Genomic DNA, 19,123 nt, shown 5'->3' with positions numbered 1-19,123 from the left:
CAGTTGCGTAAACTGTTACATCAACATCAGCAAGAATACGTGCAGGTACAAATCTCAGCAAGATAAGTGTCTTGCAAGAAGTAGAGGAAATTTTTATCATCTCTGAAAGATGCTTCACAGTTAATCCAGAGCATGGTACTCAAATGAGAAGCTACTTCATGCTTTAGAAATTTGGAGTTGTTAAACACTTTGTTGTTTCATTTATTAAAAAAAGAGATGCAGCAATGCTGGCTAAGTCATGAATGCTAGCTGAAGATTCACTAATGGTATGGGATAAAAGGTTACTAGATTTCACTTTAATCACAAAATAATTACTATTATTTTTTAGTTTATTTGTTCCTTAAAAGCATTTTTGGTCTATGAAATTAACAAAAATCAGATTTTGCAGACATGTAAAGTTAAAGGTCAAGTTAAATAGTAAAGTGCTATGCATTGCTAAATTTGAGAGATTGAGCTGTAAGTAGGCATTTGGAAGGAATCAGTAAGCACAACAATTAACAATGACTTCATGTTCTAGACCATCAGTGCTTCTCCTTTTGTGGATTCTAATTAAATTCCATTGGCTGTGGGCAACACTTTGATCTTTACATTTAACTCCTGCAGACTGTCGTGACCACTGCATGTCCTCAGGATGAGTTTTCATTCTTAAAAAGAAGACATAAATTTATTTTTCATAGCTTTTCTCGTACAAGTTTTATGGAAGTATTGTAGTTTCACGGACTGCAAATGTAGATTATGCTATATTTAAAACTATATTCCTTTAAATCTGAGAATAATTTCCAGATGCTTTGCATTGCTTGTCCTCACTGCAGCAGCTCCTCTCCTTCCAATTCTTCCTCATCCGGGCACCCGCATCACTCGAGGTCTCGTCAGTTATGTCAGTTCAGTATCGGGATTTCTCAAAAAACCAAACCAAAATGCAAGCCCAAACCCTGAATAATGCATCACGGTTACACAGAGCAGGTCTCTAGTTTTTGTTGAGGTATCTTTACTGCTGCCTCAGTGCAAGTGGCCGTGGGCAGAGCCGCTCCAGCGCTCCTGCAGTGCAGGGGCCGTGGCTCTCGGGGCGTCTCCGTCAGGGATTGCTCAGCTGGGGCTCCAGCCCTGCTGCGGGCCGGGGGTGCGGATGTGTCACAGTCCAGGGCTCCTTCTCATCCTGAGCAGAGCATCAGGTGCTGTGAGCCTGCCTGCTGGGCTCGCTGGGGACTGTTTTCACAGAGGTTTTGACTCACAGGAAAATAATATTTTTCCCACGCTGCCTTCTCAGCATGCCTCCCTGTTATTTGGTCCTAGCATAGGAAAATATTTACCCTATGAAAGTACTTAATGTGATACTTAAAATGGCAAATATGTATTTTATCAGCAGCATTTGGGAATCGGTTCTTCCTTTAGCTACATGCCAAAACATGGGTGTAGTAATTAAGGTTCCCCCTGTGCTTTTAATTGAAACCAGATATGTGGCTGCAATATGACTTTCACATCTGGAGTCTGGGGTTCTCCCAGGGGTATATTTGGATCCAGGGACTTGCTTCAGACCATTACAGGGAAATGAGTCAGTCGCAAAACGAGTATAAGAAATCTCAGTAACTTTAAAATGAGGGTTCTGCCCTGTATTCAAGAACATTAGTTTCAATATTAAGGTATAGTGTTTGGTGTTATTACACAAATGCTAATATTGTAAAGCAGCAGAAATGTCTGTCTCGTGACCTTAAAATAAGACATATTAGTAGTTTTGAAGTTGACATGTACTCTGTGAAACTTGTTTTCAAGATAGATGACAAGATAGAAAAATAGATAATTTTGTTTTTTTCTCAGAAAACAAAGGTAATTATTTTCTTCATCTCCTGGCTTGGTAGCTGTCTAATGTTGCAAATCGCAATCTATTCAACTTGGAGCACAGAGGAAACATTTGATTGTGTTTCTCTGCCTCTTAAAACAATTTATACAGGAAAAAAAAAAAGGTAGAAAGGTGAGGAAATTCCACATTGTGTGGGGAGAAAGATTTCTTGTAAGCAAGGTCTAGATTTTTAACTTGCCCTAAGCAGTCATATAGTAATATAGGACAGTCACTGGGATTAGTTACAACACTGAAATTGGATTTACTAAAATGTTTGGACTGTTAAAAAAATGATTGATTGGTGTGATTTGTATTATTTTTAATAGCTGCTTTACTATATTTTACTTCATTTGGTAATTACTGTAATTTCATTAAATCAGTGAATTCTGTGGTGTGTTGTGGTATTTCCTTATTATCAAAGGTATGCTGTGACTTACAGAAAAATTTTGTCTCTCTTTGTATTAGAAAATAGCCCTAAACAGAGGGTGAGAACACTGGAACTGGGCTTGCACAGCACACAATGGCAATTTTAGTGCATTGAAGAAAAAATGGTAAAAGACTTAAAGGACTCTGAGGTAAAGATGGATCGGAACAAGGATTGACTTGAAAGAAAGGAGGGTGGAAATTTTGGCTGAACAAGAAGGGAAGTTAATGCCTGGCAAAGCATATTCATTTTGGGAACTGGAGTGGAGTTTGAGATTGCTGATTCTAGTAATTTCTTGGGCACCAGTAAATTATTGTGGAGTCCACTGTTCCATATCGTGTCTGATCCTGATCTGTAGAGAGGGTAACAACCTTTTCATCAGTTTTTGCCTTTGCTCCGGTAGCAGAAATATGTGCTGTGAAAAAGCCTAGAATCTTTCAGGAAAGGAAAGTACCACTTTGTAAATGAAGTAAAGCCCATGTCTACACAAGGTGTTAATGATTTAGGATTGAATGGTCACATTTATTAAGGGGTTTCTAGACCTCAACTCCTTGGCTTTTCAATATCCAAACAAATTAATGCTTTGAAGGTGTATGTACCCAGGACATGTTTAAACTAACAGTAAAGCAAACACTGAAAGGTTAACTTATTTGTACAGGATTTAATAAGATAATAAATACTTGCTTTGACTTATTAAAATATGAGCTTATATATTGATGTGGACTTGAGGTGCTTTCTTCTTAGTATTTTAGAAACAACCTCAGGATCCTTGGAAATGGACCAATCACCAGGGCTTTGATTTTGTTGCTACCTACAGCACTTGTAGAAGAAAAAATAATATGCAGATGTTGTGCTTAATATTACTAATAAAAATTATAATATTTAGTTATTTTAGCTGTGTTTGTCAGCTGATAGACACAGCAGCTAAAATAGAAATGAGCTGCTACTCATGATAGGGAGGGTGCTGGATCCTTACGTGTCTCACTAGAAGCTGGTTGCATTTTGCCTGTGCATAAAAAGAACAGTTCCTGCCTTGCTCTCTTCAGAGGCACTGATTGGCAAGGGGCAAAAGGCAATGATTTCTGAACCCCACAGAGATTAGAGCTGAGTGGGAACAGCAAACCCCTTTCTTACATAAAGGCAGAAGTTAACAGCTGCTTCTGTGGAGGCAAAGGCTTCCACATCACTCCTGCAAGTGCTACAATCTCTGTCGTATTAGAGAAAGTTAGATTCAGTCAGTGATATCTTTTGACTCTGGCAAAATGGACTATTTTTTTTTAAATTATTGCTCAACATGCAGCAGTTCACCTAACAAAGTGATATGTATGATTTAAAATTAAAAAATGACATACCATCATACCATATTCTGTCTTATTCTGAGTGAAGGACTCTGCTTGTCATAAGATAAAAAGTATTTAATGTTGCTTTTAATTTTTGTGCCATATCCATAAATTAAGATTATAAACTACCTTTAGCTACTGTTGACAAGTGGTATTGCTTGATTTTTATAAATGGCTGTGTTAATATTAGGGATTTTACTGTATGATTGATTCATTGATCTGTATTACATGACAATGTCAATAAATGTTGTAATAAAGAAAGTATTCAGTAGCAGATAGTAAACACAAACATAGAGGAATGTGTTTTTGACTTGTATAGATGAGTATGAGAGATGTATAGAGACATGTATAGATGTAAACTTAGAAATGTTTGTACAGAGCATTTTGAGCACTGTTAAGTTATTCTGCAGCTATACTATGTAAAGTCATCTTCATTTTTCTGAGTGGCACAGTGCCATCTTGTACTCAGTCAGACACTAAATAAATTGGTTCCTTGTAGTTTGATCTCACAGCAGATTATTTAATTTTAATTTTCAATTTGTTTCCCAAGGTAACTACAACATCAATTAATATGCCAGAGATGGAGAATTCACATTAGACACTGCTACTCCCCTGGGATGAGCTCTCTCAAACCATGTTTGGAGAGGAATCAAAAACAGAAACTGTTTTCATGTTTCTTTTTGGGTTTTTTTGTTATGGTCAGAAAATGTCTAAAGACATGGTGAACAGTTGGAGGGCTGGTGTTCCTCATTCCTGAAACACATCTGCAGATGTTTGACTTAAACTGTGATGTGTGGTATCATGTTTTTCGTACGTTTTTAAGGTCCATCATACTGCTGAAATTGCTTCTGTAATCTCTGCACTGGGAATTCATTATCTTTCTCCTGTCAGACCTTTAACATGTCTAATTACTATATGAGTGAGACAGATTTTCCTGTAATACAATAGACTTTTTTTCTGAACATTACTTAAATTAAGTGCAAGATACACTTAGGGTACCAGATGCAAACTTGATGTTTTAATTAAAGAAGACAGAGGTTTTTTTCAGTATTTCAATCCTCTAAAGTGTAATGGATTTAGGTTTTCCTCTTTGTTTATTTAAAGATGTGATTTAGGGGGTTTTGTCATTGCAGAGGTCAGGAAGAGTTTTGAACTGACCACTGCTTGAAAATTGTTATACCTGTTAAATTGATAAAGGTTTTGAACTGGGATCTCTCTTATGAAAGAGCCATACAATTTGTTTCTGGGAAAACAAGAACTTCAGGGTCCTTTGAAAATGATTCTTCAGAAAACTCTCTCTATGTCTTCATTATTTGGACTTTAAAGATCTGGTATTGGTTTTGTACAACAGTGTTATTGCTAGAAACATCATGGATATCCACATTCTTCCAAATCAATTATGATATGTTCATAAATAGCAATTGGCAGGAGCCCAAAGTAGTGTTGAGATCAAGGGCAAAGATTCCAGTCCCCACCAGGGCAGGACAAGGCTGAGTGTCGGTGTCCTGCAGCACACAGGGTGGCTTCACAAAAAGAAGCTGCAGACGCAGTAGCTGCATGTCCAGCAGCTTTATCAACTCAGGGATCTTCACATTAGTGTCCATTTTGCCCCTGACAGTGTCTTGTCCCATGACCATCTTCTGGGACCTCTTCTCAATTGACAGCTTCTGGAGACTTTTCAGGTGTAAAACAATGGCATCACTTCCTTTTCTGAACTGATTCTACCTGCCTGGATATTTTTCCTATCACAATAAATGTGATATAGTTAAAATACTATATTATAGCATGGAAGTGAACCCCAAATACTTCCAGATTATTGTTTTCTAAAAATAGAGAAATGACTTAATCAGCAGGAAAAAATCCAAAGAAACTGAAAACTCATTGGTAACTGATGAAGGTAATTCGCTTTCTTTGTTCTTAGGTTAGTGCAAATGTAGTACATATTTGTTGCTGTCTAATCTAGCCATTAATTCACTCTTACATTCTTCACTCAGAAATTTTTTTAAGTCTGTTTAAATAGCAGCATATGCATTTGCAGTGTTGCATTCCCTGGGAGATGTTTAAAATGTTTAATTCTACATTCTTTTCCAAAAATATATTTCAGAGTCTTTTTTTCCTTTCAAACTGCTGATATACTTGACTTAAGAAATTTTAGTGGTTATTTTGTAAATTCAAAATTTATCTTGAAATTTAAGGCCCGAATCCAGCAAAGCATCTGAGTGTAAATGTAAGACCCATCAGAGCCATAATTTTTTTAGGTTTGACAATTGTGCATGTATATATGTGTGTTTAACTTCAGTACACACATCAGTCCAACTACATAAAATATGGTTCTTTTCTGCTTTTATTTCTTAGTGTAGTAATATTGGGTATGTAATGGCTTCTGAATAAAAATATCCATCTATGTATCCATAACAATGTTTACAGTATAAAGTATTATGTATATTGATGTATTTGGAGTATGGTTCTTGCTTGAAATTTTTCACTGCCTTATTTGCTACCCAGTGCTATTCAGCAATAAAAAAATGAAGTATTGCTGATGTCCATGCAGGAGAAACAAATGAGTTTCTGTGTAAAAACTGAAATCAGAAATATAAAATGTTATGTAAACATTCTTCAGCCTCTTGTTCTTAGCATTGTGTTTATTGATTCTTAAAATAAGACATTAATTTTGATAGATGTCCCCTAGAGCCTGGCCTGACACCATCAGTATTACAGCATGCTTTAAAGGGGCTTTTCTGCCAAATATTTTTCTCAGCAGCAGGTCCAATCAAAGTAGCCCCTGTCTGTTTCTCCTTTTTTCCGTGCCATTTGTGCTGTGTCTGCAGCATTCCTCTGCTGTGCCATTCATTCCAGCTGTTTCAAAAGCAGGAGCTGATAACCTGTATCAGGGAATTAGTTATTTTTAACCCTGATACAGTTGCCGTGTGACCCCAAATGCCCTTAGGGTGTCTCAGGGGCAGAAACAAATGGTGTCATCCACAGGCTTATTAAAGCCGTAGTGCCTTTGAGAGAAGTAGTTGTTGTATCTCCAAAGAGAAAAATGTAATACTTAGCTGCTTCCAGAGTTGCCAGAAGCTCTCGAGGATTATTTTTTAAGAGTATTATATGAGGATGAGAGGATCTGATTCAATGAGATACAGTCAATAGAAAATTAAAGAAAGAGCCTTTTTCAGACTGCCTAACTCATATAAAAATAAATCATCTTCACTAAACCGTGTCCCTAAGTGCCACATCTACACATCTTTTAAATACCTCCAAGGATGATGATTCTACTGCTTCCCTGCACAGCCTGTTCCAATTTTTGTGCACCCTTTCTTTGAAGAAATGTTTCTTAATATCTAGTCTAAACCTCCCTTGTTAAAACTGGAGGCTGATTCTTCTTTGACATTGGTTATTGGAGAGAAGAAACTGATCCTCAGCTTGCTACAGCCTCCTTTTAGAAGCAGTAAGGTCTTGGCTGAGCCTCCTTTTCTTCAGGATAAACACACCCAGCTTCCTCAGCTGCTTCTTATAAAACTTTTACCCCAGATCCTTCCCCAGATCTGTTGCCCTTCTCTGGACATGCTCCAGCACCTCAGTGAGGGGCCCAGAACTGGATGCAGGGTTCAAGGTGTGATCTCACCAATGCTGAGTACAGAGGGATGATCATTGCCTGGTCCTGCTGGCCACACTATTGCTGATCCAGGCCAGGATCCATTGGCCTTCTTGGCCTCCTGGGCACACAGTGGCTCATGTTCAGCTGCTGTTGACCAGCATGGCCAGCACCTGGTCCTTTTCTGCCAGGCGATTTTCCAGTCACTCTCCCTCAGACTGTAGCACTGCATGGGGCTCTTGTGACCCAAGGGCAGGGACAATCACTTCGCTTGTTGAACCTCATATGATTGGCCTCAGAGCATAGATCCATCCTGTGCAGATCCCCCAGCATTCCCACCCATCTTTGTGCTGCCTGCAGACTGACTGAGGGTTCACTCAATCCCCTTGTCCAGGTCATTGATAAAGATATTAACCAGGTCTGGCCCCAATACTGAGCTGTGGGGAGCCCCACTAGTGACTGGCTGCCAACTGGGTGTAACTCCATTCACCAGTACTCTCTGGGCTTAGTCATCCAGCCAGTTCTTTGCTTGGCAAAGGATATTCTTGTAAAAGCCATGAGCTGCCAGTTTCTCCAGAATGTTGTGGGAAATGGTGTCAAAGTCTTTAACTGAGTCTGGGTAGATTTTATCTTTTTTCTTCATTCACTAGGCAGGTCACCTTGTCATAGAAGGAGACCAGACTTGTCAGGCAGGTCCTGCCTTTCCTAAACCCATGCTGGCTGTGCCTGATCCCCTGGTTGTCCTGCATGTGTTGTGTGATGGTACTCAAGATGATCTGCTCCATGACCTTCCCTGGCTGACTGAGCCTGACTGAAGTCAGGCTGCAAGGTGATATCCTCCCTCTGACTTCTTGTGGATGGACATTATCTTAACGGACCTCCTGTCAACTGGGACCTGCCCAATTAGCCAAGACTGCTGGTAAATGAAAGATGATTTGGTGATCTCTTCTGCCAGTTGCCTTTAGATCTTTGGGTGAATCCCATTTGGCCCCATGGGCTTGTGTATCTTAAATTGTGTAGCTGGTCACTGACCATTTTCTCCTGGTTTACAGGAGCATCATTCTGCTCTCTGTCTCTGTCTTCCAGCCCAGGGTCTTGGTGTCCTGCGAGCAACTGCTCTCACTGTTAAAGACTGAGGCAAAGAAGGCATTGAGTACCTCAGCCTTTTCCTTGTCCTTTGCCACTATATTTCCTCCTGCGTGCAGTAAAGGATGGACATTCTCCTTAGCCCTCCTTTTGTTGCTGATGTATTTGTAAAAACATTTTTGTGTTTTACAGCAGTAGTCAGATTAAGTTCTAGCTGGGCTTTGGCCCTGTAACAAATGGAACCACTATTAAAATTAAAAGTTTAATGTGTTGTTTGGAAAATACCACCTTCAAAAGCATAAAAATCCCTTAGTGTTTCCAAGCAACTGCAGTTGTGTGGTCAAATTCCCAAGATGTGAGTTGTCACCAGTCAGTTGTTTTTACAAGAGACTCTAACCTTTGGTCTTGGTTGGTTTACTGTTTAAGTATACACACTAACTTAAGTCATATGTTTCTCTGTTACATAAAGGATATCTTGGACATCAAGTAAATTTAGATTTAAGTATTCATAACTAATCTGTTTCATGTGAGATAGTTTTTAATAGTTACTTATAAAGAATCAAAAAGGTTTCCTCATTGGAATTCAACTTTCAGAAACCTCATCCATCAATGTGACCAAATATGTGTCGGGTAAGACAAGTCCTCTGCCTTCATCACTTGAGTCCCAACTCATACAAAACTTGACCATGCACTCAGCTTGAGTTACACAAAGCACTAAAGTCAGTAGATACTACATGCTTAAAATGGGACAAGAGTAAGTGCTTTCCTGAGCTAAGTCCTCAAAAAGCCATTATTTTAATGCACTTAAGATAAAACCAGCACATCGTAAGAATTTAAAAGAGAAAATAAATGTTTGTAATTCTTTTTTTCTTTCTTGTTTTGTAGGGGCAGAAAATTTTTTCTGTGGTGATTTATAGCTACCAATAACCTTCCACAGCGGTTGCCTTATCAACTTATTATTCCGGCATCTTCTGCTCTTGTTAGTAAACACAGAGCTAAGTACTCCTAATCTCAAGAGAGAGACTTTGTACAGTATGTTCTGTACAAAACTGAAAGACTTGAAGATCACAGGAGAATGTCCTTTCTCCTTACTGACTCAAGGTCACATTACTGAGGAACATGACAAGGACTGCACAGAAAACAGCTCTAGAGCAGCTTTGCCCATCTGCAAAGAAGTCCATGAAAAAGATGGTCAAGGAAACCTTCCACAAAGGAAAACGAGCAGAAGTAGAGTGTACCTGCACACACTAACTGAAAGCATCTGCAAACTAATCTTTCCTGAGGTAAATAGGTACTAAATAAAACTTTAATAGCATTTAACTATAAATGTTAAAAAAGCATTCTATGCCTGCCTTTAGATGTAAGCCCTTAGAAAGTTGCTTTAACTTAAAAGTTTGTGTTCTTTTGTAGTTCTCCCTAGTTTAAATCCACTTCCATTCCTTCTGGACATAATTTTGCCACAGTCTGTGTCATAAACATCATTCCTTCCAATGTATTTCCCTTATTTTTGCCTTGCATTTGCACCCTTACACTGATCTTTATAATTGTTCTTTTTAAATCCATCTATTTTTGTACCATTTTTTAACATAGAGATATAGTAATAGTAATTTGGCCTTGTTACCTAATTATGTAAATTATGTGGTCATCTCATCAGTTCACCTAACTGAATCCAAACTGCTAAGTGCATTAGTCATTATCACAAAAAAATTAAAATAGATGTTTCCATCTGCTGTGATACTAACCTCCTGTCATGCTATTTTTAAAACCATTACTGTTCGTATTTACCACAAAGATATTCTTATGTCTCTGCTCAACTTAACTGAAAACAGGCCTGGGCTTGCTTGAGAGGAGATGAATACCGTGGTTTATCTCTGTAAAAAGAACATGAGAAATGCAGCTCTCTGACATCCAGCTCTTGGCCTTGTCTCAAATTCAGTGGGAGGTTTGAAGGAACTGACTGACATATCGGGACTGGAAATAGCAAATGGACAATTCTGTACACTCATTTAATTACAATTCCATTACTTGGACATTTGGTGTATCTTACTTAAAGTGCTGGAGTTTTTTTAAATCTATTTGCAGATCTGGTTATGCAGATCTTTTTACCTCTGCTGCATTTATACAGATGGAATGCATCCCTTTAAACCTTTAAACTGATCTCTAAATTTATAAAGGAAAATACTCGTAACCCAAAAATGAACTGGCAAAGCACCCTTTCCAGGATGTCATGATTGCTGCATTGCTTTTCTAGTATATAGTTGTTCATGGGATTTTTAATAACTGGTATTTTTTTCCTCTTTAAAGAGTGGTATAAATGTATGCAGTTGCCTATTACATAATTATGATAGGCTAGTTCATCATCTGGGACAAAGCTTGGCAAAGCAAAGATACTAGGAACCACTGAAATTCAAGGTTATCATTGTTATTATTTACAATTATTCAAGTCATATGCATCAGAACTTTGTCCAAGTCTGTTCTCATGCTGATTTAGGTTCAAGCCCTAAGCATTTTCCTAATCCTATTTTTCCATAAAAGGGCCTTGCTTGTTTAGAAACATATTTTTCATTGCTTAGAAAATTTACCTTACCTAAATGTCATTGAGTAACATCATCTTCCTTCCAACTGGAAGCTCCAAAATGGAGCTGCATCATGACCTCTGTTGAACTGTGTGCTTCTCATGGAGACAGTGAGCTGTGCTTGGAAGTCCAGGACAAAGTGCTTCCAGACAACTTTTTGATTAAATTTGGGATATAATGTAGTGCATGTTGTTGTTTAATTTACTTCTTTACAGAAATATGGAGAACATTGCTCATTTATAAGTAATGGATTGGATGGCGTTCCACTTACTGTATTGGTTTCTACACAGATGTAATTTATGTTGTGTTCATATACGTGTTCTATATATTCAGATATAGATATGTACATATGCATCTAATTCACTTTAGATTTTTCCTTGGAGAACATTTACAGAATATGTCTTTCTTTCATGTGATATTTTCTTTGGTTGTGCAACCTTTCCTCCTGGAAATACAAAAAGTAAAAGATGCAGTAAAAGCTGCTAGTTTCTTTAGGGAAAGAGAGCCAAAGAAAAGCCAGGCCACAGGAAGCCTCACAGCTGAATTCTGTCATGCCAGTATAGTACTATTCTATGACCCTGTCTGTGTGGGAAGTTTGGGGTTTGAATATCAGAGACTACATACATATGACAGCTTTACTGGCCCTAACAATTTGAAATACACATATTTGGAAAATGTTCCATCTGTTCCAATTAGGAACTGCAAAAGGGATATGGAATCATGGGATTGAAGTATTTTAAGGCAAATATTCGTTATGCTCTAAAGTTTCTTTTATTAGAGAATCCTTTAATAAAGGCTGTCTACAATGACTAGATTTTCATTTGGAGGATGTCGTGGCATACACAGCAAAAATTATTCTTTTCTTTAAAATAATTTTGTATTAATGGTACTTTGTGTTTTTTTGGGGGCTGGGATTTGTAATAATAGAGAGCTGTGTTAGTTATTTCTTAGCAGCACTGTCTTTACTGCCACCTGAAAACTTGGAGCTGAAGAACATCACTGTTTTTAAAATACACTACCACTGGTGCACATGAAGTGAGGGGCTTAATTACTGAGGGGCTTAACTTTTTAATTTTAATTACAGTGGTACTGGAGCTGAAGAGATGAACATAAAGTAAACCCCATAACCACAGAAGTGACATGCTGTTTCTAACAACAATACTGTCTTGAATGAAAGTTGTTAGTCCCAAGGATGGCAAAGAAATTCTGTGTATAAAAATGTTACCTCATGATTAAATTTTCAGCAATGACATATATGCATATGACATACTTATTTTTTTCCCCAGTTTGAAAGGCTAAATCTTGCACTGCAGAGAACACTTGCAAAACACAGAATAAAAGAAACCAGGTATGTAAGTGTAATGGGTTTGTAACTACACTGCAATAATGTTGTATCAGTGCAATAATGTTTTTCAGACAGGAATGGGGTGGTGACCAGGAATCAAGACTTCTGGAATTTATATTCAATTATCTTGTCAAATTGGTGTGTAACTTTTCTTGTAAAGTAAGCTAGTAATGATTTAGTTTATTATAAAATATTCACAAATATTGACATCATTCACAAAGTTGACTTAATGGACAAATTGTACAGGGAAGCAAAGCAGGCTAGGACTTTGGAGGAGCTCAGAGACAGCTTGGCATTGATGGAGCAATAGATTGGTTGTATATGGATCTAGCTCAGAGTTTCTAAGATCCCGGGGAAAGATTCTGAAATACTATTAGTATTATACACAATAATTTGGTTTCTGATACAGTGAACACTCTTACACTACAGATGCTGACTTGGATGTTTTCCTGAGCTCACATGGCTTCTGGTTTCTGTTTCTGAGGAACTCAGCTCAATTTTCAGCACTTCTTAGTATCCAATATTAATCATTTGAGCCTTGTAGGGAGTTAGAATTTCTTTCCATCTCATGATACTCTGATGATTCTGTTTATTGAATGCATCTGAAAAAATAAAACCATCAGTATAAATCTGCTTTCTGAAATGAAGAAAAATAATCAAGTTGGAAACTACACTGTTGCTCACCATGATAAGAATAGATAATTGCAGTGTATCTTTTAAATTATACTTGATATTTTTAAAGCACTTTACATACATTGACTGAACCAAAGATAGCGGGTCAGATGTGCTTTGCAGTTGCTGACTGGCTTATTGCTATGAATGTTTTCCCATTCTTTAATTATGTGTTGCTTCCCTGGAGTATCAGTTGAAAAGAAAAAATTACTGTGATATTCTGAAGGAGGCAATAATGCCAATGTAAAACAAATCTAAGTGTCTGTGTTGTTTTTGCCTATAAATATACCTATGATATTCCAAGTGAAGAAATTCAGAAGGCATGTATCAGGCATTTATTGCTTATATGAAGATTAATCTAAGCTATAAGTCTTTCTCATAACTTGGAGTCAAACATTCAGTTTGACATTTATTGTCCTCAGAGAACTCAGAGGGCTGCAGTTTTGTGTCACATATCTTCATTACTAACAATGAACAAGTAATTTTGGAGTTAATAGTTGTTATTTGTTTTTCCTCTCAATGCAAAAATATGTTCTGGCCTCTTTTGAATTAAATACACTGTAATTCCAAAAAATGCTTGAATATAAATGCCAATTATATTTTACAATGTGTTAGGAAATTTAGTTTTGGCTTCAAGATAAAAACGCAAACCAAACAAAAAACCAGGACTGTTGCAATGACAGGCAATAGCATTTGACTGAAATTCACAATTTGAGCTCAGACCACAAAACTTTTATCAGACCACAAAACTTTTAATTTACCAGAAATGCATAGGATAATCTAAGATCCTACCAAGACCCCCTTTTGAATTAATTAAAAACTTATTATTTGATCTCAGAACTGAGTCTATACACTTTAAAGACAAGGTAACTTCTATACTTATTGTCTTTACCACATTTATCTTGATAATTCAAGGGTTTTATTATATTTTTATGATCTTTGCAGAAAAACTGGTGATAGAGAAGATTTTGAAAAAATAATCAGTGATCATGCTAATGCAGCAGGTAATTTAAGCTTGTTTAGTAATATATATAAATAAATAGAGTATCTATTATATATACATAAAATATATATTTTATATAAATTAGTCTTGTTACTAATATGTTACTTCATATTCTGAGGACTGTTGTATGTCAGAAGAGAACTCTATAATTTTTAATATGTAACTCTGGCTACATCTGTAATAGTAAATTAACATTTCCTGGAACTGAATATGGTCTTCTGTACACTTAAACTGTTTAACTGGTCCAGGCACACAGCTGGTCTGTGAGAGATAATACTTTTTCAAAGGATTCCCAGTAACATTTGGAGAAATGGAATATTTCCAGCAGTCAGCTTGCATGCAGCTATCTGGGTAAAACAAATTTACTAGCAATGATGTGAGCCATTCAGTGCCAATTGGCCTCAGTGCTCCAGAATATTCCCAGGGTTATTTAATGTACTGGGTTACACATAGTACTTAGATCAGCAGATTCTATTTTATTTGTGTGTTAGTTTTTAAACTTATTTTACTCCTTTAGGAGTAAACTTCAAACTAAGGGAGTTGAGTTAAATCTTGTGCCAAAACTTGCATCCATTTTGTCTTACATCTCTACAAAGAACACTGAATCTTGGGTCTTTCTAAACCACAACCAATCATCCCCCCATTTCCAGGCCTTGTTTCCAGGACTCCTAAATGAGAGTGCCTTCAGGTGTCAATGCTGTATCAGGGAAGGGTATTGATTGTTTGTTTTGGAAAAAAATGGGGAGGTTAGCCTGTGATTCAGGATGATGAGTGCAGCTCTGACTAAAATGTGGTTCTGTGCAGGTGTTCCCGTGGAGTCTCTACGGGAATCTCTTGGTGAAGAGCTATTCAAAATATGCTATGAAGAGGATGAACACATATTAGGGGTTATTGGAGGCACCCTTAAGGACTTCTTGAATAGTTTCACTACTCTGCTGAAGCAGAGTAGCCACAGCCAAGAAGCAGGAAAAAAGGACAGACTTGAAGATGCCTCCATATTATGCCTGGAGAAAGATCAGGACTTCTTAAATGTTTATTATTTCTTTCCTAAGAAAATCACAAGTCTTATTCTACCTGGTATCATTAAAGCAGCAGCTCATATTTTGTATGAAACTGAGGTGGAAGTGATGCTCATGCCTCCTTGTTTCCATAATGACTGCACTGAGTTTGCTAATCAGCCTTATTTGCTGTATTCTATACAAGTCAAAAGTGCAAAACCATCCTTATCTCCATGTAAACCACAGTCTTCACTTGTGATTCCTGCCTCTGTGTTCTGTAAGACTTTCCCATTTCATTTTATGTTTGACAAGGACATGTCAGTTCTTCAAATTGGAAATGGGATAAGAAGACTTTTGACCAGGAGAGAATTCCAGGCTAAGCCAAATTTTGAAGAGTATTTTGAAATTCTTACCCCCAAAGTAAGCTGCACTTTTAGTGCAATAATGACCATGCTAAATATGCAGTTTACTGTACGAGTTAGAAGATGGGATAATACTGATATGAAACCATCCATGGTAAGAGACTTTTTATCACCATTACTTCTACCAGGAATTTTCTTTCTTCAGATGGAGTTAAAATAGCCACAAAACATGGTGCATTTTGCATTATCTACATCTGATACAACTGCATAATAATGATTTAATTAGCGTAGTCAAATGTAATTCAGATTCTGAAGCCAGTGTTCAGTCAAAGCTCTGCTTTAGGACTTTTACAGAAGTAAAATCTGACTGCAAATTTGATTCATTTCAGTAATTTGAAATACTGAGATAAAGCCATGCTGCTGAGAGTAAGGGCATCTTCAGCACAAAGACAGTGGCAGGAAAAGCTTTAACAAAATGCCCCTGAGTTATCTGGGAACAGTTCTAGGTTTGGGGAAAATAAACAGATGTTTTCTGTGCTCATTCAGCCTTTGGTGTTTTGGAATCTTTGATACTCTGATGTTTTCATCAGATAGAATCACCAAAGGTTCCACTTAGTTTCAGCTGATGGGATTTCAACTATCTCTGCTGAAGCTGGGTCTGTGACAAATGACCTGGGACAGTAAAAAACATCTTGTGTCCAATGACTGTTTTTATTTGTTCCTGGTCCCAGCTAAATTCCAGCTTCTCTACGTCTGAAGCACTCCGGGATGAATTACCAACTCGGACTCAACACTCCAAAAACTTCAATGAGGAACAGTTAGGAAGTTTTACCCAGTTACTAATGTAGCTACTAATGTATCAAAAGCTGTAGCTACTTCATCTCAGATCCATTTCTGCACTAGAATGGTTACAAGGGGTAGTAGAGTTGGCTTTGATTCTGCATGTACTTGCATATGCAAATGTCTATTAGTAAGGAACAGATTTTATTAAACAAGTGGTCTTTCAGAGCCATGTTAAGCTAAGCTCTGCAGCACCTTTCACATTACACAACTGAATAAAGAAGGGACATAAAAACACCTCACATAAAATATTTTTCCTTTTTAGACTATTAAAATTGGATATTCCTGCCATTTCTGCCTTTAATTTTAAATTTCAGTGAGTACTGAACATCCTGTGATAAAACTGAAGCAGATTTTCTCACTTTACCTTATGGAGAAAGTGGTGCATGAACCAGTTATTAGTAGAAGTTCAGAGGCCACTATAGTAGCACATTTTATCAATTGCTGATAATATTCAAAATTATTCTTTTCAGTTTTCTTTTCTCCCTAAGATAAACTGATACTCAGACATAATTAGGGGTTTATCCTTAAGTTGGGGTCCTCTTTTACCAGAAGACTAAATAAAAATGAACTTACTTGATGGCTCTGTGATTCAGCACCCCATGTTTTCTCTAAGCAACTAAATAAAAATGTAAGGATTATGGACCAGTCTTGATTTTCTTACATTTTAGCGAAGTGTATTTTCTCTAAAATTTCTTACTTCTAGACCATTGCCTTGCATGTTTTGTGTGAATTCTTGTTTCTTTAACTGTTTCAGGTAATGGATCTTAAAGGCCAAATGATCTATATTTTTGAATCCAGTGCCATTCTATTCTTGGGATCTCCCTGTGTGGACAGACTAGAAGATTTTACAGGACGTGGATTATACCTCTCTGATATTCCCATTCACAATGCTTTAAGAGATGTTGTTCTGATAGGAGAGCAGGCCAGAGCCCAGGATGGACTGAAGAAGAGGTTAGGAAAGCTAAAAGCAACCCTTGAGCAGGCCCATCAAGCACTTGAAGAGGAGAAGAAGAAGACTGTAGATCTTCTGTTTTCAATTTTTCCTGGAGAGGTTGCTCAGCAGCTGTGGCAGGGACAAGTTGTACAAGCCAAGAAATTTAATAATGTCACAATGCTGTTTTCTGACATTGTTGGATTCACTGCCATCTGTTCCCAATGCTCACCTATGCAGGTTATCACCATGCTTAATGAGCTTTATACTCGCTTTGATTACCAATGTGGAGAGCTAGATGTCTACAAGGTACACCATTCATTCCTTTTCTTTGGGATTATGGGGCAGGAAAGGAAATTAAGAATAAGTGGGACAAAAGATAACAGAAGTCCAAAAATTATTTTGCTATAAACCTTTTTCAAATGAAAGACAAAATAAATCACAAAACAAACAAACAAAAATGGTGAACACAAACAGCTGTTAATTCAGCCGAGAAAAAAAAACCATCAAAACTTAACAGTTAATTTTAAAAATTAATTTCAATGACAGTGTTGTGACTCTGGAGTAAACAGGTGTTTAATGTAGCTGGGGGTGCCTGACTGTAAATGAAAAAGGAAAACTATTTTAGAATTATGCCCAGCAATAAATAAAAGTTGTGTAATTTTTCCTTTTGCATGATACTGCAAGATTTGTCCAGTACTTAAATAATTTTGCAGGAAAACTAAGACTTACTCAAGAATTACGTTTTACTACATTCTTACTGAAAGAACTTAGGCAGTTCTTTTATATTTATCAAACAATCTAAGTGTAAGGAACAAATATGTCTGTTTTAGGTGGAGACTATTGGAGATGCCTACTGTGTTGCTGGAGGCTTGCACAAAGAAAGTGAAACACATGCTGTTCAAATAGCACTGATGGCCCTGAAGATGATGGAACTGTCAGACGAGGTGGTGTCTCCCCATGGAGAGCCAATCAAGGTCATATATTTTATTGTATTTTCTTTGGTTAAACTGAGCTCTTTTGTTTCTTTAATTGCTTTCTGGGATTTTGTCTCAAGGAATTTTCACATCATTGCATTAACTTAGGGAATTTGGGGAATCAAGTGACTGTGGCTGGAGAAGCTGACCTTTTTAGATTTGTGGATGAGAGTTTTGTAGAGTGGTAAAGGTGAAATAGAGATATGAAAATCAACTTAAAAGACAAATGCAGTGAAGTGAATAGGTGCAATCTGACATGCTGCAGTTCTTGTCTCAGTAGCAATAAAACTGTCAGTGGCATGGAATAGTCTCTTTTCTAAGGAAATGACTAATCCTCTTTCCAAATTAGACTGCAGGTCTTTTGACGCAGAAGCTATGAATATGAATGCCCAAAGACGTTCTGATTGTAGTAATCCACACAGCTTTGGAGGATTCCATTGCTGCTCTTGTTTCACAGTCAGATACTGAACCACCATAAGATAATGGTGTTAATGCTGTCAAAGCAACTGTTAAATTCAGTGGTAATTATATTTATGGCTTCCTTTCAGTGAGAACTTACACATGTACTGAAATTTTCATATAGGATTATGTCCTACTGAGAAAGAAAAAGAAAGGTCTGTGTGCATGAAAAATTATGTTGTGGACCTTCAATGTAGTTCAAATGGCCTGGAATAGCCATCCTGTTATTTTTAATAGAGGTGTCTCAGTTCATTATGTCTTTCATTTCCTAATTTTTAACATTTATCTGTTCATTGTTCCTCCAGAAAGCTTAGTGGTTTTCGTTTTGTTTTTTTGTTTTTTTTTTTTTAATTTTAAATTAAGGAATACTTGTATTCCAAGAAAAAGAAAATGGTTATTAAGAGGATTATATGCTCCACATTTATCACACAGAACAGCAGTATTGAATTATAGATAAATATTGTTCTTTTTGTATTTTGCAGTATCAAATTAAGTTACACTTTAAAAATCTGGAAACACTCTGACAATGTTATAACAGGTGTATAATTTACATGCAAATGCTAGTACTACATTTTTGAAACTATTTTAAAATAAGGATAAAATGTAATATTGTGTAAGTACCTAACCAGAAGCTTCTAAGAAGGAAACTATATTTTTAATGAAAGCATGCATCTA

At 36.9% G+C, this 19,123-nt stretch overlaps 1 protein-coding gene across 2 annotated transcripts in view; it reads left to right on the top strand.

Annotated features, from left to right (window-relative positions):
* Window positions 1-19,123, top strand: part of GUCY1A1 (guanylate cyclase 1 soluble subunit alpha 1) — a 36,246-nt gene that overhangs the window by 13,416 nt on the left and 3,707 nt on the right. For both annotated transcript variants that reach the window (XM_063156322.1, XM_063156323.1), the window contains exons 2-7: window positions 9,168-9,565; window positions 12,145-12,206; window positions 13,821-13,879; window positions 14,683-15,392; window positions 16,836-17,321; window positions 17,846-17,989. In XM_063156322.1, the coding sequence (XP_063012392.1) occupies window positions 9,317-9,565; window positions 12,145-12,206; window positions 13,821-13,879; window positions 14,683-15,392; window positions 16,836-17,321; window positions 17,846-17,989 (1,710 nt within the window). In that variant the 5' untranslated portion in view covers window positions 9,168-9,316. The remainder of the gene's footprint in view (window positions 1-9,167; window positions 9,566-12,144; window positions 12,207-13,820; window positions 13,880-14,682; window positions 15,393-16,835; window positions 17,322-17,845; window positions 17,990-19,123) is intronic.

This window comes from Melospiza melodia, chromosome 5, assembly GCF_035770615.1.
Source record: "Melospiza melodia melodia isolate bMelMel2 chromosome 5, bMelMel2.pri, whole genome shotgun sequence".
In the NCBI taxonomy this organism is placed as follows: Eukaryota; Metazoa; Chordata; class Aves; order Passeriformes; family Passerellidae; genus Melospiza; species Melospiza melodia.
The sequence above is the reverse complement of the archived record's forward strand: the minus strand, read 5'-3'. Positions and strand labels throughout refer to the sequence as shown.